The 27,049-nt window shown below is 45.2% G+C and overlaps 1 protein-coding gene across 1 annotated transcript; it reads left to right on the top strand.

Moving 5' to 3' along the window:
- LOC120023570 (membrane-associated phosphatidylinositol transfer protein 2-like) lies at positions 1 to 26,994 on the top strand. Its single transcript, XM_038967642.1, has 24 exons — positions 1 to 252; positions 4,627 to 4,841; positions 5,708 to 5,829; positions 6,491 to 6,724; positions 6,983 to 7,321; positions 8,331 to 8,426; positions 11,367 to 11,471; positions 11,615 to 11,679; positions 14,466 to 14,710; positions 14,806 to 14,995; positions 15,774 to 15,893; positions 16,151 to 16,365; positions 16,606 to 16,781; positions 16,955 to 17,125; positions 20,582 to 20,746; positions 21,833 to 22,135; positions 23,105 to 23,253; positions 23,356 to 23,472; positions 23,579 to 23,695; positions 23,936 to 24,084; positions 24,274 to 24,423; positions 24,553 to 24,733; positions 24,965 to 25,093; positions 25,208 to 26,994. Exons 1-24 carry the CDS (start codon positions 175 to 177, stop codon positions 25,565 to 25,567), a joined length of 4,191 nt encoding a protein of 1,396 aa, XP_038823570.1. The 5' UTR covers positions 1 to 174; the 3' UTR covers positions 25,568 to 26,994.
- The last annotated feature ends 55 nt before the right edge of the window (positions 26,995 to 27,049 follow it).

The raw sequence follows: 27,049 nt of genomic DNA on the forward strand, positions 1-27,049 counted from the left end.
TCTGTGTTACCATTATGTCTCTGCTTTCATCCACAGGCACCACCGATGAGGACGCCAGCAGTGAATTGACGAGCCACACAGAAGCCCCCCAGTCCCTCCCACCTCCAGCCCCCCTCCCCTCCCTCTGTCCCTCCCCCCTCCTTCTGACCCCTCTCCCCCCACCCCAGACTCACCATGCTGATCAAGGAGTATCGGATCCCAATGCCAATGAGCGTGGACGAGTACCGCATCGCCCAGCTCTACATGATCCAGGTGTGTGGACTTGTACTAGACATGTTTTAATTGGACTTTATCAGAGGAAGGGCTTTGACACTAGCAGGAAGTCAGGCTGATCAGTTATTTCTAACGAATGGGTTTGCGCTCCAGAGCCATTGATTCTGGGCCAGTGCCGTAAGCACATTGTAAACCTCAGCAAAGTGAACAGAGAGGTAAGCCACATGGATGGGTTGTTAACAATCTGAGGCAGGCAGGAAAGGGATGGAGGAGGGATGGCGTCAAATTGTCCGGTTGGATCAGTGACCCATAGTTACGTGTCCCCTTGACCTCAGCCTTCTCTGTGCTGCCTCGCTCTCTCGCTGGTGTGAAGTTTCCGTGACCATGGTAACCATGACATCAGCAGCGTGCCGGCAGTCAGGTTTTGTTCGAGAGAGAGAGTGCGGCGTGAGAGAGAAGAAACAGTGGGGGGAAAACAGGGGAAAAGTAGGAGAGAGATAGAGGGGGAGAGAAGAGTGAAGAAACGGAGAGAAAAATATTTTGTAGAGAGTAGAAGGCAGTGTGGATACCCTGTCTTCATTAGTGTATGTTGCTAGGGAAACCCCAGGCAGCATGCTGGTCCCTGACTCATCCCCAGTGTAAGCATAGTGGCTCAAGCCTGCCTGGGCCTCTCAGTTCAATTTAAACTCTTCTCTGTACTGTATGAGTATCGTCACTCCAGCCGGCCAGACTCCTCCTGACTCCATGTTCCACACTGCTGTCTCTCATTTATCTTCATACCTAATCACGCTGCCTCCTTAATTGATAGTTAATTGTGAATTCATTATTGCGACTTAAATTTACAAAGATATCACAAATGCAGGGTGTAAGTGAAATGAAGTCGGCTCTCTCTCTCGTTCTCTTCCTCCCCCCTCCCGTGTTTAATCACAACCCATCATTTTGCTCTTTCAGAAAAGTGAGAACCTTCTCAGCAGGAATTATGTCTCCCTGATTTGATACCATATGGCATGTACCAGGATATAATGCTGTCTTCCAGTCAATACAGCCAGCCATGTAGTTGTGAGGAAGCTGAACAGAAAGTAGAGCTGAGCGATTTAACCAACATTTCGGTTATTTTTCATTTTTTAAACAACTAATTGACTGATGTCGGTTAAATTATTTGAATTCCATTATTTATTTTTCTTCTGTGAGCTCAATGTGTACACTGGGCTGCAGTTTCTGTAGAGATAAATCCGATCATGCCCGAACTGTGCGATGTAGTAGGGAGCTGTAGTTTCCAACAGGCCAATGTTCTACATAGTTTAGCACAGAAAACGTGATCATTAACTACTATGACCATAATCCATAATCCGCGGCTACATGTCCGGCCTATGTTTATTTTACGCTTGCTACATAAGAGGCAGAAGAATGCGCGATCAAGAGGGGATACGTAGAGAGCAGTTGCTTTGCAAGGTATTGGTATTCAGCAGTCAAAATAGTAGGCTTTATTTACTTTGAAGAACTACTAAAATAGTGATTTTTGTCAGACAGCAGCTCTATGGAGATGAGATGATGACTTGGAATGAAATACTAAAGTTATCAAATACAACAAATACAATATTTTATCAAGGTAGGCCTTCAGTAACATGAATAACTGATGGTTAATAAGTGACAACCAGTCATGGGCAGTCATTACCATCAGGGGACTTTTTAGAATTGTTTTATTCTGTGTTACAGCATTCAACCCACGTAATGCATAGTGCATTTAATGTAAAAATAATTATAATAATACTGAAACTTACATCAAAAAGCACAAATCACTCTGCACCAACAGATAGTTTAATGACAGACTGTCCTCTATATTTAGTCCTTCCTTCATATAATGTAGCTTCCTTCCTTCCTGAATGTAATTCTTCCTTACATACTCTTTCTGTTTGGGTTTAACTCCTGGAAGCCTGTCAAAACCACGAGGAAAGACACTGAAATAGCAATGAATTACCCCTGCCTGCATTCCCCTCCTCTTCCTTTTGCTTTGTTTCAGTTTTGTTAGAGACCCTTTATGGTTGACACACAGATCCAACCAGAACATTAGGCCTATTTCCACTTGGCACTGACGTCTGTTCAACGTCTAGTTTTTACATTTGGTTGAACTGTCAACTAATGTGAATTCAACGTCAAATCAACTAAAAGATTCACCGTGTCATTGGATTAAGGTAAAAGGTTGGGTGAAAAAAAGACAATTCCCTTATGCAAGTCCAATCAGTTTTCCATGTTGATTCAACGCCATCATATTGAACGTTTCAGTTGAAATGATGTAGAACCCATGTTGATTCAACCTGTTTCTGGTTAATGGGTTCCTTCAGCTTTACATTTCAATTTGAGTCATTTAGCCGACGCTCTTATCCAGAACAACTTACAGGAGCAATTAGGGTTAGGTGCCTTGCTCAAGGGCACATCGACAGATTTTTCACCTATTCGGCTTCGAACCAGCTCCCTTTCGGTTACTGGCCCAGCGCTCTTAACCGTTAGGCTACCTGACAGATTTTTTTTTATCTTCCTGATGGTTTCTTGTGAGATGCAGAGCACCAAGAGCCAACCTCTAGCAGGAGAGCAGGATTGATACTGGCCAGTGGCACACAGGCTCGCAGGCCACAGGCACCTGTCAGCAGGCTAATGAAGTGCCTTGCAAGTGTGTGTGGGTGTATAACACTACAGTATGTCCGTTTGTGTAAGCGTCTGGCTGTGGGCATGTGTGTGTGCAGCTGTGCGTACATTGGCCTATACTGTATGCTTTGCGGAGTGTTTTTGAGCTTCTGCTTGTGTGTGTGTGTGTGTGTGTGTGTGTGTGTGTGTGCACTGAGTGTACAAAACATTATGAACACCTTCCTAATATTGAGTTGCACCCCCTGTTGCCCTCAGAACAGCCTCAATTAGTCAGGGTGTGGACTCTACAAGGTGCCGAAAGCGTTCCACAGGGATGTTGACTCCAATGCTTACCTCAGTTGGCTGGATGTCCTTTGGGTGGTGGGCCAGACTTGATACCCATGGAAACCCTGTTCAAAGGCACCTCAATTTCACCTGGTCAGTCTGTCATGGAAAGAGCAGTTGTTCAGTCTGTGTCTGTGGTGCTGTGTCTGTGGTGCTGTGTCTGTGGTGCTGTGTCTGTGGTGCTGTGTCTGTGGTGCTGTGTCTGTGGTGCTGTGTCTGTGGTGCTGTGTCTGCGGTGCTGTGTCTGCGGTGCTGTGTCTGCGGTGCTGTGTCTGCGGAGCTGTGTCTGGCTGTTGAGAGCAGGGTGGGTGGCTAATGAACGAGCTGTCAGAGGTAATGAGGGCCGGAGGGCTGGACACCTCACGCACCATCTCATCTCCCCACCACACCACTGATTTACTGCCTGCGCTCCTTCACTATCCTGCTCTTCTTCACTATCCTGCTCTCCTTCACTACCCTGCTCTCCTTCACTACCCTGCTCTCCTTCACTACCCTGCTCTCCTTCACTACCCTGCTCTCCTTCACTACCCTGCTCTCCTTCTCCATGCCGGAAATGCTGTCTGTAATTAGTCAAGTACATGTATCAGAGTTTCAAAGTGAAGAATAGAAGTGGCTCAGGCATTACATTTACATGTTGACTATTATTAACTCAGACTCTCTGGAAATGTTGTACTGTAGTCCTTGCCCTTTGCTCCTCAAGTTTTCAGCGTCCTCAGCACTTGGACTCTGTTACCTAGTGTACCTTTAGCACTCCTGTTTCCCTAATTTTTACATCATGAAGCCTCTCCCTGGTGGATCTCACTGCGTTCTGTTTGAACAGTAAAGTCATCCAACCATTTAGTCCCCTATGACGTCTCCTTTCAGCCCCCCACTCTCCCCCCTTTCTGTGGTGTACCTGGAATGTAAATATGGGAAAGGTGTTTTTCACTGAGCTGGCTGGGCAACTCTCCTGAGTAAGCAGTGTAGGTCATACCTGGATGCAATGGTTATTGTCCACACATGAGTCATGACATGGTGTGTTTACAACTGTCAGCTGTCTGGAACTTTACCAGCAGGGTAGAGTTTGTTCAAACATTAGTTTTATGGCAGAAAACCTTTGTGTCGTCTATGGAACAAGTGAAATAACAGACCTGGTGCTTTCTAGACCTACTAGAAACAGCATGGAGCCTAATGGAATCAGGTACTCAAGCAACATCATGTCTTAGTGATTCACTGATTTTGTTGAAGCTAAATGACCACATCATCTGTGTTTTCGATTAATAAAAACAACATTTGTAGCAGTTGAATTGTTTTGGGTTTAGGGGGATGCCACACTTGACTTGTTGTCTTTCCAGCAGTGTGCTTCTCCTGACCTCCCTTGTTTAACCTCATTTCAGTCCTCAGTTGACCTTTGACCTATGCTTCCTCACCTAACCCGTCACTGAAAATCTATTCTGATCTGAACAGAAAAAGAGCCGGGATGAGACCTGTGGCGAGGGCAGCGGAGTAGAGATCTTGGAGAACAAGCCGTACGATGACGGCCCAGGGGGAATCGGACAGTACACCCACAAGGTTTACCACATCGGCATGCACATCCCCAGCTGGTTCCGCTCCATCCTGCCCAAGGCAGCGCTCCGGGTGGAGGAGGAGTCCTGGAACGCCTACCCCTACACCCGCACAAGGTGTGAGACTACTGCCACCTACAGGAGTACCACCCTTACACCCCCACGCACACAGGCGTACCACCCTTACACCCCACACAGAGAAGTACTACCCTTATACCCCTATACAGTCAGGGCGCCTCCCCCACTTCCACAGGAAAAGCTTAACATGTTGAGACGGCAACCCCTTCAGTATAGTATGATGAGACTGTTTCCCCTAAGCTTATTCTCAACGTCAAACCTTATCCATAATGGAGTGATTGTTTATCCAATCTGTCCCTTCAGGAAAATACTGTTACTAAGAGCCAAATAAAGAGCCAAGCAAATCTCCCAGAGCAGTTGTCAGAACACTGCTGAGCATGCCAACCAAGACATGGACAGTCTTCAGGTCAGCAGCTCTGCTAGCCAGCCTGTCATTAAGAGTTGATGACCCCCCCAGTCTTAGTGTCTGTCTGTCTGGGGCCTGGGCAGAGCCGCAGGTGTGAGGCTGCTGAAATGAGAAGCGCCCCTTGAAAACACTGTCAAGGTATTGATAGACTGGAGCCATCTGCTGACACATTTATCAAAGCAGTGACAGCTCTGCTGCAGACGACTGAGAGATGGGCAGGGCTAGCACCTCTACACCTCGCCTGGAGCCAGAAACAGAGAGAGAGTGCGGGTGAGAAAGATTGAGAGTGACAGACAGAGACAAAGACAAGCAGTAGCTAACTCTTGCCATGTAGGCATATTTTGGGCCTGCCCATCATTTAACAAAGAACCCACTCAATAACAGAGACATCAAGATGTTTCCACCAGTCATTTCCCTGTGAGTATATAGTGTGTCCAGGTCAACATATTGTGGTTATTTATTACTGTGACCTCTAAGCTTGCTGTCCTTTCTCCTCCAGGTACACCTGTCCCTTTGTTGAGAAGTTCTCCATTGACATTGAGACGTACTACAAGCCAGACACAGGGAACCAGCCAGACGTCTTCAACATGTCTCCAGTCGAGAAGAGGCTAAGGACTCTGGGTAAGAACCTGTGGTGCCAGTCTGGGACAAATAGTGGGAGATTAGAAGGACACTATAGCCTCAGACCATAGTGTTCAAATTGACAGCACTGTTAGATGGTGAAGATTTTTCCTCACAAAATGACAGACCTATGGAATTGGTCTTGTTTTAAATAGTCATGATTAGTATTGAGGGCTTCCTGACGCATGACCTCCACAAGGGTTAGAGGGAAGCTCCTGGGCTCACACAGCAGCCAGTAGAGTAGAGGCCCACTGGTGGCCGTTTGCTACCACTGCAGCTGTTTTCCTGTTGTTGGCGGCAACAGAGAGGCTGTCACGCTGCTCAGATGCTCATGGTTTGAGGGCATGCAGTGACCCAATTTACACAATTCATTGCCAGTGTTCCTGAGATGTCATGAATTACATTTTTACCCTGGTTCATCGCAGCTGTGGACCGAAAAGAGAAAAGGTTTATCCTAGAAATACCAAATCCAGTGTGTACTATTAAGTGTCCTAGATTTAATTAACGCGTCAAAATAACTTGGTTGTTAAACAATTTTGTTTTGACCAACAGCCATAAACGACTGGCTATGTTATGTAGGAAAATGTGGACACCCCAACAACCCACCTGCTCATATGTACATGTGAACACATGCCAAACATAACATCAGACTCTCTTGCAGACCCCATTGACATTGTCAAAGATCCCATCCCCCCACATGAGTACATGCAAGAGGAGGACCCTCGGATCTACAGGTCAGACAAGACCAAGAGAGGCCCTCTGCAGGAGGACTGGATCGAGGAGTACAACAACAACCCGGGGAAGACGCCCATCATGTGTGCTTACAAACTGTGCAAGGTGGAGTTCCGCTACTGGGGCATGCAGTCCAAGATCGAGCGCTTCATCCATGATGTAGGTGCGTATGAGATGCGATTAGGCGTTGAAAGAGTACTATGAACAGTACCTTAATATATCCCTTCCCCGGTGCTGGCTATATGAGTGCTTGGTCCAAGAGAAGTAGTGTTTCCATACTACAGGCATGCTGCTGCTGACTAGTTTAGCTAGCAAACTTCAGCTGAAATCGTGTCAAGATGCTGGAGGTGGTGGCCAGGTGGGATGCATTTATGTTTTCCAGTGCTGTCTGTCTAAAACAATCTCCCCTCCCCTTCCTCAGGGCTGAGAAAGGTGATGGTGCGGGCCCACCGGCAGGCCTGGTGCTGGCAGGATGAGTGGTACGGCCTGACCATTGAGGACATCAGACAGCTGGAGCTTGAGACCCAGCTGGCCCTGGCCCAGAAGATGGCCCAGTTCAGCCAGGCAGAGGAGGCCACCGAGGCCAATGGTGCTGCTTCATCCCCAGACAAGAACCAGGAGGCCAAAGATACCATTAGCTCCTTAGAAACTGAGGTGGTCAGTGCAGGGGGCGGGGGAGACACGCTCCAAACAAAACGAGCAGGGCTCACCAAGCAGTGGTCCACCTCCTCCAGATCCTCCCGCTCATCCAAGAGAGGAGGTGAGATGTTTGAGCCCAATCATCTGTATCCGTGTGGAGATATTGGACTGTTTAACAAGCAGGTGGTGTACAGACATCATGTGTTATTGAGTATGTATCTAGGTGCTGTATTTACACTACCACTGTCTCTGCTTTATCCAGATTTTGTTTACCTGCCTGTTCAATATACAGTCTAAGGACAAACCCCTCTCCTACAGACAGTACAACCCCCATCCCCACCTTTACGCACCAGTCAGAATCCTGCCTGCCACCTGGAACCTCTCTCTCCGCCAGTCAGCCTCATTTCACCCCTTATTACCTAGGACCGGGAATTGCCAGGGACTTCACGATGCGATATTATCACGATACTTAGGTGCCGGTACGATATGTATTGCTATTTGGTACTGTGATTTTATTGCGATTCAATGTTCCAAACATATTGCTTACCATGTGTCTGCTGCAGAAGTACAAGAGAGAGCCATGAGAAAATGAGTTTTGGTGCAGGTACAGCCAGCTAGCGCAAAAATAATATTGCGTTTTTGTCAATACGTTACGATATATCGTCAAAGATAATATCCCGATATGTAACTGTATAGAATTTTTTCCCCCCATTACTACTATTATTCCCCTCTACTGCACTCTCCTGGGCTATTTATAGCAGCTGTATTGACATCACAGGCTAGAGGAGGCGGACTCTCTTCACACTGACCCTCCGCTCCACCTCTGCTGCTCCCCTCTCTGGGTTGACAGGCACAGCTGCGCTCCCTAGCCTATGAGCATCCAGCATGGGCCAGCCAGGCTTTCAAAGAGACATTTCTGTGTGCTAATTGACTGTCAGTGTGTCTGTGTTATGTTGGACTCCACTCTTCACGCCCCCTCCTGACCACTGAGCAATTGATCTGTGATTAAGTCAAGCATAACAGAGATTGTGCGTGCGTGCGTGCGCGTCAGTAGGAGTGTGCATCAGTGGGAATATGATGCAGTTGGGTCTTAAAATAACAGCAGTATGGTTTGTTCCCCTCTGTTTCAGCGAGCCCATCACGCCACAGCCTCTCTGAATGGAGGATGCAGAGCATAGCACGAGACTCCGAGGACAGCTCAGAAGAGGAGTTCTTTGATGCTCACGGTAAAACCACCATTTTGATATAGTCCTCTTAGAGTCCTAGAGTAGGTTACAGTAGACAACACTAGTAGTGTGTTCCATTCCCGTAACTCTACTGTTGCTTCCTCCTTTGACTCTGCATGCGTCTCTTCAACACAGATCAGTTCTTAAGCTACCCAGATACCCAGCATGCTTTTGGCCTGCGGTTGAAATAGGTGGGTGTAGCTCAACACTTCGGTTCATCTGCTGGGTGAGCCCAGGAGAGGACTCACCCCGGGTTTTGGCTTGTCCTGAAGAAGTGCTGAAATCATCACCCTCTACCTTCACCTGTTCCCCATTGACAAAACTATCTCACCCTGCCGTCCTACACACACACACACACAACACACACCTTTACGCCCTCCCTATTGCACTTATCAGACAGTTCGTAAAGACTAAGTCTGTACTTCATAAAGCTCATCACCTCCCCACATCCACCACACATTGCCTGTTGAGTCAATCATCCCATCATGTCAATCCACAAAATGTTATATTACCTGTTGGTGTATGTGTGGAAGCATGATTAACTTAGATTTGTTTATATGACATAATAAAGTAAGAAGTAATGAAATAAGAATAATAAAGCGATGCATGTTTCCTTAGCATCAGTATCATTTAAATAAATAGATACAATGTGGATTAAATCTGTATCAACTGTTGAAACTGTTCATGAGATGTCATGAAGTAACTGCATTGTAAATGTGCATTTACCTGCATGTTCAAATACATATAGCTGTATGCTTTTGGTGTTTGTGCCATTATTTATGTTCACAATGAGATGGTAGCTGTTTCTGGTGAATATATAAATTGTTGTTTCATCCCTGGATTCATCTGTTTTTCCACTGACCATCATACAGTGTGGTATGTATATACCATTAAGCACACCCCAGTATGTGGCTATCGGGAGTCTTCAACTTTTCATTGAACACCTGATTAGTACATTTCAAATCAATTAAAATGTGGAAACTAAATGCTGAAACATAATCAAATAATACTTCACTGTAACTATTTTATTATACAAGCAACCCTACTCAGTCTCTTCATGAGTTAATCCCTTGATAATGAACTCTGAAAACATTGCCATAATGAGCAAGGATTTCTAGAGCAGCAGTTTGGTGGGGTTTGTAATGTAATAGGACAGTAAGTACTGACATTGGTTCCACGGAATCTTTTCCTCATTACATTTTCCTTGTGAGTAGTACAGTAGCATATCATAAGAGCTGAGAACACCCATGCCTTGACCCTGTATGAGCCGTTCATTAAGATTACCATGATCAGATGGTGACACGATTTATAGAGATTACAAGGATGACAATAGCATACATACAGGCATATGTAATATGCATAAATATGTCTGTAATTAAATTGACAGAATCAAGTCTGATAGTAGGCATATAGCTGTAACATTCCGTCATCGTAGTGCCACAGTACTTACACTGTATCCATTCATGACCATTGCATGTCAGATCATGGAATGATTAAACCAATGTGACACATGAATGCTACTGCTCTGTAGCATCATTTGAATAAATTCACGCTGAAAAGTATTTGAGCGTACTCCGATAAATGCTCCTGCTCATGTAGCAGTTTTTATACTGCTCAGCTTCTTTACCTGGTCTGAGCTTCTCCCTGATCTGTGCAACTGAGGACCAGCAAAACATTGTTTTGGAGGTTTGAGTGGTGACCTTTCGATAAAGCAGACGTGCATAGGCTACAGGTTGTGTAATGTGATTTCACTGAAAGATCCCAGTGGCTTGGTGATTTGATTGAGGAGGCTATGCTATTCCAAAGCCACTATGGTTTCTAAAGGAACACATACAACTCATGGTAGTAATTACTTTATCAGTATTAATATTTATCTACAATGATTGGCCACATAATATCCTATGGTAGAGATCAGGGTGTACTGTATGTTTATCTCTATCTGTACTCAGCCAGTACACGGAAGCCCCTTTCACATTTGTGGACATATAAATGTCTAAAAAGTTCAGTGTTCCTTGTCACAGAATGTTTGAGAATGATCTGTGACTGGTCATCTGGGCCCAGTTTTTCAAATGTTATCTGGATTTCGCCTCTAGGGTAGGATTAAATGCATAGAAATATAATGAAAAGAACGGATGAATCATTGACTTGAATGGGGACACCCTCATTCTATTTCTATGCATTTAATCCTATCTGATAGGCAAAATCCAGATAGATAACTTTTGAAAAACAGGGCCCTAAATATCAGTGGTGTAAAGTACTTAAGTAAAAATACTTTAAAGTACTACGTTTTGGGGGGTATCTGTACTTTACTATTTATATTTTTGACAACTTTTACTTCACTACATTCCTAAAGAAAATATTGTACTTTTTACTCCATACATTTTCCCTGACAACCCAAAGTAGTCGTTACATTTTGAATGCTTAGCAAGACAGGAAAATTGTGAAATTCACGCACTTACCAGGAGAACACGTGGTCATCCCTACTGCCTGCCAATGTTCTGGTGGACTCACAAACACATGCATCTTTTGTAAATAATGTCTGAGTGATGGAGTGTGCCCCTGGCTATCCATACATTTTTTAAACAAGAAAATGGTGCAGTCAGCTTTGCTTTATATAAGGAATTTGAAATTATTTCTACTTTTAGTTTTGATACTTAAGTATATTTTAGCAATTACATTTACTTTTGATACTTAAGTATATTTAAAACCAAATACTTAAAATTTTACTCAAGTAGTACTTCACTGGGTGACTTTCACTTTTACTTGAGTAACTTTCTATTAAGGTATCTTTTTACTTTTACTCAAGTATGAAAATTGGGTACTTTTTCCACCACTGTTGAATATATTGTAGATGGGATAAAATGGCACATTGACTTAACAGGTGTTATACTTGGTAATATGGACACCTGGTAAAACAAATCCTGTCCCTTCTCCCCACAGAGGACTTGTCAGATGATGAACAGATTTTCCCCAAGGAGATCGCCAAGTGGAACTCCAATGACCTCATGGACAAGATTGAGGCAGCTGACGCAGAAGACATCCCTGGTATGGAGACGAACGCTGTGTGTTGTATTATGGGAGATAGGCGAGACAGAGGAGATGGAGTTCGTGTCAGTGTCTTTTTTTACCGACAGTGTTATATTACTCTGATTCTCGACGTTAAAGTGTGTCTGTGGATGTTTCTGCAGGAGAGCTGTACAAGGATATGGCAGGGGACTATGAGAGGGCAGCCAGTGAGGAGAGACTAGATGAGGTAGGTACTTGGGAGGGTGAAGGGCTTTTCAACTGAACATTGGTATACCAACAACACCATGACAGCCAGACCCAAAATCCGTAACATGTTACGCACAGTTGAAGTCGGAAGTTTACATACACCTTAGCCAAATACATTGAAACTACATTTTTCACAATTCCTGACATTTAATCCTAGTAAAAATTCCCTGTCATAGGTCAGTTAGGATCACCACTTTTATTTTAAGAACGTGAAATGTCAGAATAATAGTAGAGTGATTTATTTCAGCTTTTATTTCTTTCATCACATTCCCAGTGGGTCAGAAGTTTACATACACTCAATTAGTATTTGGTGGCATTGCCTTTAAATTCTTTAACTTGGGTCAAACGTTTTGGGTAGCCTTCCACAAGCTTCCCACAATAAGTTGGGTGAATTTTGGCCCATTCCTCCTGACAGAGCTGGTGTAACTGAGTCAGGTTTGTAGGCCTTCTTGCTCTCACATGCTTTTTCAGTTCTGCCCACAAATGTTCTATAGGATTGAGGTCAGGGCATTGTGATGGCCACTATATACCAAATACCTTGACTTTGTTGTCCTTAGGCCATTTTGCCACAACTTTGGAAGTATGCTTGGGGTCATTGTCCATTTGGAAGACCCATTTGCGACCAAGCTTTAACTTCCTGACTGATGTCTTGAGATGTTGCTTCAATATATCCACCTAATTTTCCTCCTCACGATGCCATCTATTTTAAGACGTGCACCAGTCCCTCCTGCAGCAAAGCAATCCCACAACATGATGCTGCGACCCCCGTGCTTCACGGTTGGGATGGTGTTCTTCGCTTGCAAGCCTCCCCCTTTTTCCTCCAAACATAACTATGGTCATTATGGCCAAACAGTTCTATTTTTGTTTCATCAGACCAGAGGACATTTTTCCAAAAAGTACGATCTTTGTCCCCATGTGCAGTTGCAAACCGTAATCTGGCTTTTTTTATGGCGGTTTTGGAGCAGTGGCTTCTTCCTTGCTGAGCGACCTTTCAGGTTATGTCGATATAGGACTCATTTTACTGTGGCTATATATACTTTTGGACCTGTTTCTTCCAGCATCTTCACAAGGTCCTTTGCTGTTCTGGGATTGATTTGCACTTTTCGCACCAAAGTACGTTCATCTCTCGGAGACTGAAGGCGTCTCCTTCCTGAGTGGTATGACGTCTGTGTGGTTCCATGGTGTTTATACTTTCGTACTATTGTTTGTACAGATGAACGTGGTACCTTCAGACGTTTGGAAATTGCTCCCAAGGATGAACCAGACTTGTGGAGGTCTACAATTGTTTTTCTGAGGTCTTGGATGATTGCTTTTGATTTTCCCACGATGTCAAACAAAGAGGCACTGATTTTGAAGGTCGGCCTTGAAATACATCCACGGGTACACCTCCAATTGATTCAAATTATGGCAATTAGTCTATCAGAAGCTTCTAAAGCCATGACATCATTTTCTGGAATTTTCCAAGCTGTTTAAAGGCACAGTCAACTTAGTGTATGTAAACTTCTGACCCACTGGAATTGTGATACAGTGAATTGTAAGTGAAATAATCTGTCTGTAAACAATTATTGGAAAAATTACTTGTGTCGTGCACAAAGTAGATGTCCTAACCGACTTGCCAAAACGATAGTTTGTTAACAAGAAATTTGTGGAGTGGTTGAAAAACTAGTTTTAATGACTCCAACCTAAGTGTTTGTAAACTTCCGACTTCAACTGTAGATGCGGTCTGGCTGAGATCATATTCAGACAAAATATTAACATTAAACATGCAGGAGGTATGAGCTAAAAGGAAACTTAAATCCCAGTCACCCAGCCACTAAAGCGCTCAAGCCTAACAGTAGGTGTTGAAGTGAATATTCTGTGTAGGGCTTTAGTGGTGGCAGTCAGAGAGAGGTCCACTCCTTCAGACTCTCTGTCCTCTTGTGTTCAGATGCGTGGCTCTGTTAGCAGCCAAGCCTATAGCTCTACCATTCCCACCATCACCGTAACCAAGCACCAGTCAGTAAGTAAACTTCCTGTCCCATTGCATTATGGGCCAGAGTAGATCCACAGACACCCTAACAGACCCAGTAGTAACCGCCCTGCTCCTGTCTTTGCCCTAGCCCACCCCCTCTACTCCTCAAACCCCCTATCCCTTATGAAATATCCTCTGAACTGTAGCCGTGCCGTGGAGTGTACTGTGTACAGCCTCTGTGAAAAATGTGAGTTTTTGAACACACAAAAACTTCACATTTACGTTTTCCCTTTTTATGTGAGTGTGGTTTTGTATTTGTATACAAATGTGTCTTTGCCCTTGGTTTTTCTTGTTGTTGTAGTGGTTGGCTAAAGTTGGAAGCGTTTGCAGTGTGACCAGCTGGGGTGTAGGTTGATCAGCGTCTCTTAATGATGCTCTGAGTGTGAAGAGGAAAGCTGCACAGGCATGCTGTTGCTTGATAGGGTGTAGTTATCACAAACTGTGTACGCTTCCTGAGTTTCATATCTGAAGGAAGTGGAAGTGCACACTGAACACACAATGAGATGTTTCGCTATATACTAAAGAGGTGTGTGCAACCACAAAGCCTTGTTATTGTCTGTGTGGTTTTGTGAGTAAGTCAAGAAGCATGTTGTCAGTGGTCATGATACTTTAGTAGCCAAGCCAGAAGCATGGTTCTATGGTGAATGGCTTCATTTCCCTTGTTTAACAGATCTCTCTAATGTCCCTCATCCTGCCTTTTCTCTTTACCTCCCATTCACTCCATCCATTCCCCCTCCTTTCCTCCCCCATAATAGGACCTGTCCTCCCAGCAGTGTCTGCAGCCTTCTAAGATTCATGTGCTGATCCTGGTGTTACATGGGGGCAACATCCTGGACACGGGTGGAGGGGACCAGACCAGTAAGCAAGGCGACATCAACACTATCAGCACAGCCTTTGACGCAGTGATGCGCGTGCACTATCCCACTGCGCTGGGCCGCATCGCCATCCGTCTGGTTCCCTGTCCCGCCATCTGCGCTGAGGCCTTCTCCCTGGTGACCAAGTGAGGGACACACACACACTACACAACTATAGATATTGTGTACACAACCAACTACTATTACTAACCTTCCCCTGTGTGTGTATCCCTGGCTTCAGTCTCAGCCCATACAGTTATGATGAGAGCTGTATGTCTAGCAGTCAGGACCACATCCCCCTGGCTGCCCTGCCTCTCCTGGCCACCTCCGCCCCCCAGTACCAGGAGGCTGTGGCCACCGTCATCATGAGAGCCAACCAGGTGTACAATGACTTCATCAGGTCCCTGAACGGGGCAACCTTCTCTGGCCAGGTGAGGAGCTGCTACTGGCCTGTCAGCCTCTCCGTTAATACGGACCTGTCAGCCTCTCCGTTAATACGGGCCTGTCAGCCTCTCCGTTAATACGGGCCTGTCAGCCTCTCCGTTGATACGGGCCTGTCAGCCTCTCCGTTGATACGGGCCTGTCAGCCTCTCCGTTGATACGGGCCTGTCAGCCTCTCCGTTGATACGGGCCTGTCAGCCTCTCCGTTGATACGGGCCTGTCAGCCTCTCCGTTGATACGGGCCTGTCAGCCTCTCCGTTGATACGGGCCTGTCAGCCTCTCCGTTGATACGGGCCTGGCCTGCTCTTTATTTGGAGCTCTAAAATGGCAAGAGCATGTTTCCAAGTCAAAGAGGAGATTTCTTATGAAAAACATAATTTGGATTTGAATCCTTTCAGCACCAAATGATTTATGTGGGTGTTTTCTGTTTCTGAATTATGTGGGCGTTTTCTGTTTCTGAATTATGTGGGCGTTTTCTGTTTCTTTTTAGGTAAGAAAAATGACACTAGCATTCAATATTTGTCGCAAGTTGAATTTAGTATACATTTTTCTAACAAATTGTGAGAGGCTCATCATTTGAGAGGCTCACATCATTTGACAGATTATTTTGACTTGTGTGCGCCTGCAAATGTGTGTTTGTGGGTGTGTTTGATTATGTGGTTATTACAGCTGATTATTTTAAAAGGGGTTGGAAGCCGTTATCTGCATCCTGTTTGATATCTAATGACCTGATCTGTTTTAGTAAATTGACCTGTGACCTCTGTGTAGGTGTGCCTGATTGGGGACTGTGTGGGAGGGATCCTGGGGTTTGACGCATTGTGCAGCAGCAACCAAACTATTGGTGACAGCCAGAACAGCAGCCGCAGGGGCAGTGTAATCAGCGTACAGGTAAGACCTAAACCTTGATGCTTATTTACTCTCTCTGTTCCTAAGCTTTACATCGTTACGCATACTCCAAATCACAGACACTCACTCACCTAGTAGCTCGAAATAAAAGTTACAACACTCTACTATTTCACCACCACATTTCTCCGCTGAGAAGGACACTTATCCAGCGTCCAACCTAGGTCTGATGCCGTTTGTATGTCAGTCAAGTTCAGCATACATTCCCCAACCTCTGCCCCCCCATCCATCCCTCCCTGCAGGACCAGGACCTTCTCTCCCCAGGCATCATCATAAACAGTGGGCCCGGCTCTGCCTCTCCCACCCTGGAGGGCAGCCGCCACCTGAGCCTCAGCAACATCGACATCCCCCGCTCAGGAGGACCAGACGACTCCAAGAGACAGCAGCCGCGCAAAAGGAGCGGCGACTCCACATACGAGCTGGACACCATCAAACACCACCAGGCCTTCCTAACCAGGTGTGACGGGATCTATGTTACTACAGTTACATTCCATCATTGAAGTAGCTGATGGATAATAGTTACTGTCACTGTACTGAGAAGGGTATGGCTATGCATGTGATATTGTAGAGTCATGGGTTGCTGTAATCTTTTACCTACATTGATCTCTGTCTTACTGTGTTCTGTGTTTGTGTGTATACATGTGTATGTGCTTCCTTCCTTCTGACTCTTGCTGTTTGTCTATTGTTGTCCCCTCAGCCTACACTCCAGTGTCCTACGGACCGACCCGTGCTCCCGCAGGTCCAGCAGCAGCACCTTCCAGGATGCAGGCTGTCTGGGGAAGTTTGACTTTGAGGTGGCAGACTTCTTCCTCTTCGGCTCTCCTCTGGGCCTTGTCCTTGCCCTGAGGAAGACTGTCATTCCTGTGCTGGATGGTAATCCCACCTAAACAGAGGGGAAATTAATAAAGTGCTTTAAAAATGAGTTATTTTAATATGTGAACATTTCTGTGCTATGAATCGGGTAGTGAAAACCAAGGAGGTACTGTGGGGTCTTATCTCCTTGAAACCCCCTTCTTTTATGCCTGTCAACGTCTGTCTCCCCTTAGTGGCCCAGCTGCGCCCAGCTTGCCAGCAGGTCTACAACCTGTTCCATCCAGCCGACCCCTCGGCCTCGCGCCTGGAGCCCCTCCTGGAGAAGAAGTTCCACCTCCTGCCCCCCTTCAACGTACCCCGCTACACACGATTTCCCCTGGGGGACGGCAACTCCGCTCTACTGGGTGAGCACACTGGAATGAGAGCTGGAAGAGTTCACTCACACACACGCCAGTACCTGTATGAGCATATATCTGTTGTGGAAATATATACAAACAAAAAATTTACTCATTTGTTACATTCATTGGTCATATAGCCCTTGTTTTGATTAACCATTGGGGACTCTGTGTGATGTAGCAGAGTGTGTAGAAACTGACAAATGTGATGGATTATGTTGTTTGTTTTCTGACTTCTTTCCCACACGTGCCGGGAATGTCTCCGAGACCTATTGCCAGTGGTCTGTTGATTGCTATAGAGAGAGGCACCGAAAATAGCTTCAAGTTGAGAAAAATGAAGAAATAAAATGGGGGAACTCTATGCAGTGCATTCAGAAAGTATTCAGACCCCTTCCCTTTTACATTACAGCTTTATTCTAAAATGGTGAGAAGGGCCTTGGTCAGGGAGGTGACCAAGAACCTGATGGTCACTCTGACAGAGTTCCTCTGTGGAGATGAGAGTACCTTCCAGGACAACCATCTCTGCAGCACTCCACCAATCAGGCCTTTAAGGTAGAGTGGCCAGACGGAAGCCACTCCTCAGTTAAAGGCACACAAAAGCCCGATTTGGAGTGTTCCAAAAGGCACCTAAAGGACTCTCAGACCATGAGAAACAAGATTCTCTGGTCTGATGAAACCAAGATTGAACTCTTTGGCCTGAATACCAAGTTTTAACGTATGGAGGAAACCTGGCAACATCCCCACTGTGACGCATGGTGGTGACAGCATCATGCTGTGGGGATGTTTTTCAGCGGCAGGGACTGGGAGACTAGTCTGGATCGAGGGAAAGATGAACAGAGCAAAGTACAGAGAGAGAGAACCTGCTCAGGACCTCAGACTGGGTCGACGGTTCACCTTCAAACAGGACAACGACCCTAAGCACACAGCCAAGACAACGCAGGAGTGGCTTTGGGACAAGTCTCTGCATGTCCTTTATTGGCCCAGCCAGAGACCAAACTTGAACCCAATCGAACATCTCTGGAGAGACCTGAAAATAGCTGTGCAGCGACGCTCCCCATCCAACCTGACAGAGCTTGAAAGGAACTGCAGAGAAGAATGGTTGAAACTCCCAAAATTAAATTTTATTTGTCACATGCGCCGAATACAACAGGTGAAATGCTTACTTACAAGCCCTTAAGCAACAATGCAGTTTTAAGAAAATACAAACAAACAAAAAAAAGTAATTAAAGAGCAGCAGTAAATAACAATAGCAGGGCTATATACAGGGAGTACCGGTACAGAGTCAATGTGCGGGGGGAGGCACAATGCAAATAGTCTGGGTAGCCATTTGATTAGCTGTTCAGGAGTCTTATGACAATCTTTTCAGTCTCCTGAGGGAGAATAGGTTTTGTTGTGCCCTCTTCACGACTGTCTTGGTGTGCTTGGACCATGTTAGTTTGTTGGTGATGTGGACACCAAGGAACTTGAAGCTCTCAACCTGCTCCACTGCAGCCCCGTCGATGAGAATGGGGCGTGCTCGGTCCTCCTTTTCCTGTAGTCCACAATCATCTCCTTTGTCTTGATAAAGCTGTGCAAAGCTTATAGTGTCATACCCAAGAAGACTTGAGGCTGTAATCACTGCCAAAGGTGCTTCAACAAAGTACAGAGTAAAGGGTCTGAATACTTATGTAAATGTGATATTTCAGTATTTTATTTTTAATACATTTGCAAAACTTTCAAAAAACCATTTATCATTATGGGGTATTGTGTGTAGATTGATGAGGGGGGAAAAACGATGTAATCAATTTTAGAATAAGGCTGTAATGTAACAAAATGTGGAAAAAGTCAAGGGATCTGAATACTTTCCAAATGCACTGTATACTGTATATGGCTTTGGTTAGAACCAACAGAGCCTGAATTAGAATCCAAGAACAGCATCATCCTGCTCTCCTTAGCTCTACTACAACCTGTTGTTGCCTTAGTTACTTCTACTGCAGTATTTCCTGTAGCTCTAAGGGCTTGACTCACAATTCCTGTTTCACATTTCTGTTGTTCTTGTTATTGCTTCATGTTTTCTGTGTCTTCATTGTCTTCCTTTCCCCTCTCTCGACCTCCTGCCCCCATCTCTGAAAAAACCTACCCCCTTACCCTGAAAACCCTGCCACCTACCCTCTGATCCCCCACCTCCCCTTTTAGTGGAGACAGTCCAGAGCAACCCTCAGTTCCTGCTCGATAGTGGGACCCCCCTCTCTTTCCGCTGTCAGGAACCTATCAGCGAGACCTGCATCCCTGTGCCCGTGCTAAACTGGCAGGAGGGCTCCCTCAAGGCCACACCTGCTGTTCTAGAGTGTGTGTAGCCTCTCCTCTTCACTTGCATCCCCCCGATGTCTCTCACTCTGTGTCGTACATGTCTTTTTGTGTTAGTTGCACCCTCTTTCCACACCGACTTTGTCTGTGTGTATGTTTTCACACCCTTACCAATACTGGTGTATTAGAAGGCTTTGGGAATGTTACCCCAGTCAAGAGTTGGGGTCACATTACTGGCTGTTCCAGGTCAATCATGTCCTATATGAGCCCTCGTTCTGCAGGATTCAGTCCATTGCCTTTATTATAGCTCATTAGCATGGCCCTCGGAATCTCTAAACAACGAGGTGATTTTGCTCATCAAAATGCAATAGTCATTATTGTTGGCATTTTTATGATTTACAGAGACCGCAGTGGGTACCACAGTGAATGAAACCTTGACCTGGAAGAGTCTGTCCTTGTTTCACTATTACCATAAATGATTTATGTCCTTTGTAATGGTATGAAAATAGCGTGCCACTTCCTGCACTCATTGTTGTGATGTGGTTTCTTTGCTGCTGCAGCATCTCCTCAACATCAAATACAAGAGTTGGGGGTTGTGTTTAAGGTGGTAGGCAAAGGTCTCCATATAAACCATAACACTGTGACTAGAGAACTGTCTTCTGGTGGATTTAGCCAAATCTGAGGCTTGGAAGCTGAACTGACTGTGTTGCTCAGATGTCTGCTTGAATCATGGAACCCTGCCCCTTGCATTGTAATTGTGTATCCTTGTGTTTTTCTGCTTGTGATGGTGGTGAATATAGTATCTCCTGACTTTTTTGTTACAACAACATGTTGATTAGCTTCACATACTAAATGAGACTGTTACCACTTTAGTAATGCATGGTAATAATAATCCAGCTAATCATTTGACAGATATTAAAAACTTTGAGGCATAGTGCTGTGACAACCAATGGAGTAACATCTCACTTTTAACATGCTGTTGTATTAATCAGTCCACTATCTGATCACTCACTGATTGTCCAAGAAATCTGACGTTGGCACCTGCTGGTTTCTGAAACCATGGTGTGGTCCATCACATTTCTTGGTTGCAACCCCCTCCTTCTCATCCTGTTCCCTCGCTGTTCATCCTCCTCTTGTCTTGTCTATGTCTAATGGGATCTCCTTGTTTCGACTCAATAGCGGATGTTGTTCAGTCTCATGGTGGTGTCTTCATGGACAGTTCGTACCCCTCCTCCCCCGTTACGGGCCCCCACTGCCGGGGCCTGCGCAGGGCCAGTGAGGTCAGCATTGCCAGCCAGGTTTCAGGAATGGCAGACAGTTACACTGCCACCAACATAGCCAACAGTAAGTGTTCTCGTTACCACAAGTATCTCTCTCTCTCAACTCCTCTTTCAGTCAATCTCTTCTCTCTCCTTAGTTCGACCCCCGCTTTTCTTTTCTGTCCTGTTCTATCTTCCTACTCCACCGCACTCCTTCAATCTCCTCTCAATCTTTTCTCTCTCGCTCATTCTAACCGTCCTTACTCAGACTGCACACATCACTCAGTGCACCGGATCCCGAGCGGCTCTGTAGGGACCCAGTTGTGCCTGCATTCACGGAATAACCACATAGTTACCTGCTAGCTAGCTCCAACACATTATGACACCTGTGATGCATTGCACTGCTCTAAGCCCCTTCATCATAGAGGGAGCAAACAGTGGACGTTGTCCATTGTTCAAATACAATGTGCCAGAAGATTATCACTCTACTACTAAAGAAACCAAAGCTCACCTCCTTTCACTGCGTGTCTGTCTTACTCTGACCCATTGTTTGAATATAAATGCAAAGGCTGTGTTCTGCATTTATTTAATGTTTGCCATGCATGTAGAGACCCGTTTAGCTGAATCATTCCTGCATTGTTCGCTCCCTGTCGCACTGTCTGCCTAGGTGACCAAGCTTCTGTTGTGTTTGATGTAAAGATTTTCTCCCAAAGTAGCGGATATGTCCTATATAAGGCCTAATAACACCTACAGAAGTATCACATGACTTTAAAAACATTTACTAACAATGTACTCCGTTGGGAAGTTGCAATAGTGCGTTGATGAGATCATTTCTAGTTCATGGTTATTGGAAGAAATGCCATGAAAAACTTTTTTCACTGTTTAGGAATACAACAAAACTGAGAGTGCACAATATGTTGTGAAAAAAAGTATGAAAATGGGTTTTGTTGAATATATAATTACAACCTTTTTTTCAGTTCATCTGAGGCCCAATCGGACACTCAATTGAATATTTTGTTTTGAAGACATTTTCAGGTTGTAGCAAAAGTACTTCACATGTATGTTTGTAAACTGGAATTAACTGCATTATACTGTATGACACCAATTTCCTTTGTCATTATCCATCAATCATTTTCACCTGGTTTCTTTCTTTTTGTTTTGTTTCCCATAGCACAACCATGCCAAATTAACCAAACCAAAAAACTCAGCCTTTTGTCCCAAATCGCCCTGACATCACAAACCAAATTCTCCCTGAGAAGCCCCCCTAAATCCCATAGAAAAGAAAGGACTGATCCAGTCCGAGGATCTACTGACACAGACAACGGGCCACAACCAGACCCAGAGGCAGGCCCAGACGCTAATAGAGGTGTAAGCCCCTGTGGCTCTGGTCAGTTAGAGAGACACCTGTCAGCTGGCCTGGATTATACCATATATGACCTGGTCTCCCTGGACTCCCAGGCAGAGGTGGATCAAGGTATTCTTCTAAGAGACTGGACCTTATCAACTGTACCAAAGCCAGGCTGAGGCTGCTACTGACTCCTATCCTCCTCCTCTTTAAATCCTAATTTATTGTGCAATCAATCTCTTTTCAATATGCTTCTTGTCTACCCTAGACATCTCCCAGCTTGACTCCCTCTCCCTCTCTGTTTCTATGATGAACTCTGCTCTGAAAGGACTGACCCCAACCCTCTTCCCTGGTGGAATATGTCTATTGTATACAATAGTCCCAACAAACTTTACACTTTAAAAGTGTAACATACCCATCATCCAAATGATATAGCGGGAAGGCTACTGGCCCAATTTACCAGTCTCTGCCTCACAGTTAACACCATTGAACATAGGTGAGTTTATGAGCAGTCCACCACCAACAAAATGGAAGATATGTTTACAAAACCATCACACAATTTTACCACTGCCATGTGGTGGAGCCCTATGGACACTGTAACAGATAAGGTTCAATAGAGTGAAACAATAACAAAATGTTATTCAGATATTTTTGTCCCAGCCTGTTCTGGAGGCAAACATTAATTGATCAGTGACAGTCCCAGTGTGAATCCACTTGGTTATGTTTTATTTGGTGTCTTTTTAATCCCATCTTCATGTTTCATATACTAATACAAATAACTACGCTGCTTTAACATTGACTCATGTTTCTTGTACTAACTTTAACAATATAATTATTGCATAAACATTATCTTCCCTCCTATATTTGTTTCAAAGCTTTGTCAGCTGGGAGTAACACTCTTCAACTCCTGTCTTACTTCCCTTCTAGCTGAGGAACTGCTGTGGACTATCTGGGCTTTGATAGTGGTTTATGAATGAATGCAGTCTTGCTTCAAACGGTTCATGTTTTAACCTTTCCAGGGGTGTGTATTGGGATGTTTTTGCCCCTCTGCCCCCATGCCACCCCACCCTTACCCATGTACCCCCTCTCACCGTGCAGTCGCAGCACGTTGGTGGGGAACCAAGCGTATGGACTTTGCCTTGTACTGCCCTGATGCCCTGACAGCCTTCCCCACGGTGGCACTACCGCACCTCTTCCATGCATCCTACTGGGAGTCCACTGATGTAGTGTCCTTCCTGCTGCGACAGGTAAGCTCACCCCCCAAACATCCATGGCCTGTGCTTCTCGCTCTCTTTACACTAGTGTAGGCATGGTGAGTAGGTATGGGGTCATCTATATGTTTCTTTTAGGTGATGAGGCATGAAAACTCCAGCATACTGGAGCTGGATGGTAAGGAGGTGTCAGAGTTCACTCCAACCAAACCTCGGGAGAAGTGGCTCAGGAAGAGAACCCACGTCAAGATCAGGGTACGGTCTGGTCCAATCAGAACAGTGTTGAACACTTGAAGAGATTCATTCTATAGGCTAACACTGTAATTGTCTCAATCTATTCATGAGTGTGTGTCTTTGACAGAATGTGACAGCCAATCATCGTGTGAACGATGCAGTGTTCACAGAAGATGGGCAGCAGATCGTGACTGGCCGCTTCATGTACGGACCTCTTGACATGGTCACATTGACAGGGGAGAAGGTGGGCCCTCTCTCTCGCTCTCTCTCAGCAATCATTATTTTTATTTATCATTACAACAATGAAAACAGTATGTGTGTAACACAAAGGCCTATATACAAATATATGTACCTCCCATCTTATGTACTAATCCCTCCATCCATGAGTCATATCTGTATTTGTTTTCAATCCAACACACAGCACATGTATGTGCAAATCCTATATGTTTGTGTTCATAGTGGTCGTATATCTCTATGTTTACAGGTGGACATCCACATCATGACCCAGCCCCCATCTGGAGACTGGGTGTACTTTGACACGGAGCTGACCAACAGCAGCGGCCGCGTGTCCTTCATCATCCCAGAGAGCAAACGGCTGGGGGTTGGTGTCTATCCGGTCAAACTGGTGGTCAGGTGAGACTGGCATCTATGGCACGCTATTCTATGGCCTCGTTCAGCCAATCCAGTCCTGAGGCCTGATACGTGGTGACCTCGCTTTTACATTTCTCTGATATTTTTTATAATCTATTTCTTAATTTCTTTCCATTTGTATCCGTCTCTCCTCCTCCATCATTAAATTATTTTGTGTCCCATCACTGCCAGGGGGGACCACACATTTGCAGACAGCTACCTGACAGTGCTTCCCCGTGGGACAGAGTTTGTGGTGTTCAGTATAGACGGCTCATTTGCTGCCAGTGTGTCCATCATGGGGAGCGACCCCAAAGTGCGCGCCGGAGCAGTCGACGTGGTCAGGTAATATGCACCTGGCATCACTTGGTGGATAGTCATAACCACCAAAATGATTGATCTCTGTTTTTGTTTCTATAACCCATTGTATTGCACTCTCTCCACTCTTTCTTATACTGTTTGATTTCTTTCCAGGCACTGGCAGGACCTGGGCTATCTGATCGTCTATGTGACAGGGCGTCCAGACATGCAGAAGCAGAGAGTGGTGGCCTGGCTGTCTCAGCATAACTTTCCCCATGGCATCGTGTCCTTCTGTGACGGCCTGGTCCACGACCCACTCAGACACAAGGCCAACTTCCTCAAGTCACTCATGGAGGTCAGGATGGGAGTGGGGGTTGGGTGGTGGGTTTCTGGAGGGGACTGAAGGTGGGTAACGGGCTGGGGGTAGGTTGAGGGCTAAGGGGAATGGTGCAAAATGCATGATGGGGGACAATGAAGGGAGAAGAGATGATTGAGGAGATGGGGCAAACAAAAAGATGAGACTTTCAAGAAAATAAGTTGTCTTGGTCAGAATTTATAGATGACACTTAATTTGCTGGTTCCACAGGCTCACATGAAGATCTTTGCTGGCTACGGTTCTACCAAAGACATTTCCGTCTACACCTCCATCGGCCTCTCTCCCTCCCAGATCTACATCATTGGCCGACCCTCCAAGAAGATGCAAGCTCAGTGCCAGGTACGATACACATGCACTTCTGACATTTTGAGTTTAGTCCTCGTCCTATAGTTTACTATATGCAGCACGCCATTACATTTTATGACTGTCTCTTTCCCCTGCCTGTCCCAACAGTTCATTACTGAGGGCTATGCGACCCACCTCTCTCAGCTGGAGTACAACCAGCGCTCCCGGCCACCAAAGACCAGCAGTGCCCGCATGGTCCTACGGAAAGGCAGCTTTGGTCTGGGTGCAAAAAGCGACTTTCTGCGGAAGCGGAACCACCTGCTGCGCACCATTTCCGCCCAGCCGGCCCCCAGCTCGTCCACCGGCAGCGGCCACAGCAGACCAGAACGCACACAGAGCCAGTCAGACAGCCACAGCCACAGCCAGCACGGCCCGGGACCAGCCCAGCGGAGCATGAGCATGGCAGCAGGCTGCTGGGGCCGCAGTGGCAGCACCAAGCTGGAACCTGGGATTTTCAACCCAAAGTAGGGTTTAGAGAGGTAGATAAGAGAGGGAGGATAAGGAGAGTGTGTAAAGTTAAAGAAGAAGAGGATGAAATTGAGAAAGGAGGGAAAGCCTGCAAAATAATTAAATAAATTAAAATGACAAGTAATTTCAAGATGGGGGAGAGATGCTGAACGTAGGCTTTCAAGGCTCTAAATATAGAGACAGGAAGTAGAATGAGAGAATACAGCATTGAAAACCTTAGGTGCTACGAACCAGTCTTTGTAAAGCGACATCAATATACCTGAATCAACAAAAATCTACGGTCAGAGGCTCTTTTTACTTCAGACAGTGATACAATGGAGAAAAGCCTTTTAAGAAGCATCTTATTTAAGCAAGGAACATGCATGCACAACACACAAACCATTGGCCAACAATAGCAAGAGAGTGCTAAAGAAAAAGTTGAATATTGTTTTAGTGTTTATTTATCAATGTCTGTAATACCATATCAATATACATAGTGTGTGTCCTGGACTGGGGCTTCAGAGTGGAGCTGGTTCCATTCTGTGGTAATTCAGCGCCCCCATGCTGCAGGTTTGGGTTAAGTCCTGATAAATCAATGTCCCCCATCTTCCACCCTGGGTTATACAGGTGTGTTTTATCCTCCTTGCACCATGGCAGTCTACAGTCTCCAGAACCACACAAATACAGCCAATATAGAATCATGGCATTTCTTCAGCAGCTGCAATACTCCCAGGTTTGTGTACCAATTGCTCTTTGGTTACAGGTGAGAACCCAATTATTGTCTGTGCTATCATACAGAACATGTTACATTAGCTATAGGCTACTGCAATCATTGCCTACACAACAGGTATATTTATAGATATCACTTTCAGGGCAAACTTGTATTACTGTAAGGTGATGTGCCAAAGTAGGCCGTATGAAATTGTATACTATATGTGAAGGGATAAGCTGAATCCAAGATGTCCTTTGAGACAGGCTGAAACTGCTCTGTGGACCTCGTTTGGGATGATTGATTGTATAGTTGAAGATGATCACGGCTTGTCTATAATATTGTATGTTGAGCTGGGGTCAGGTCTACCTAGGGGCCATTATCTAGTATCCTCTTCACACTGAGGAGATACACAATCACATTCAGGATACACTTTTTAATAATTTTTAGATAGATATAAATGTATATATACTTTTTTTGGTGAACTTAAGTGTTTTAGTTCTGTTATCTACATAGTGTTTCGTTTTCTCAAGCAATCATCCGCAGCAGCCAATACACAGCAGAGGTATTTGCCTTGCACAGTATTGTATTTCTACCAGATTGACTGATCATGCAAATCACAAGACTTGTATTAATGTATCTGCTATTACTACAGTGCATTCGGAAACTATTCAGACCCCTTTTGCCACATTTTGTTACGTTGTTATTCTAAAATGGATAAAATTACATTTTTTCCTCATCAATCTACACACACCATAATGACAAAGTGAAAACAGGTTTTTAGAAATGTTTGC

Source organism: Salvelinus namaycush, chromosome 1, assembly GCF_016432855.1.
Source record: "Salvelinus namaycush isolate Seneca chromosome 1, SaNama_1.0, whole genome shotgun sequence".
Classification (NCBI taxonomy): domain Eukaryota; kingdom Metazoa; phylum Chordata; class Actinopteri; order Salmoniformes; family Salmonidae; genus Salvelinus; species Salvelinus namaycush.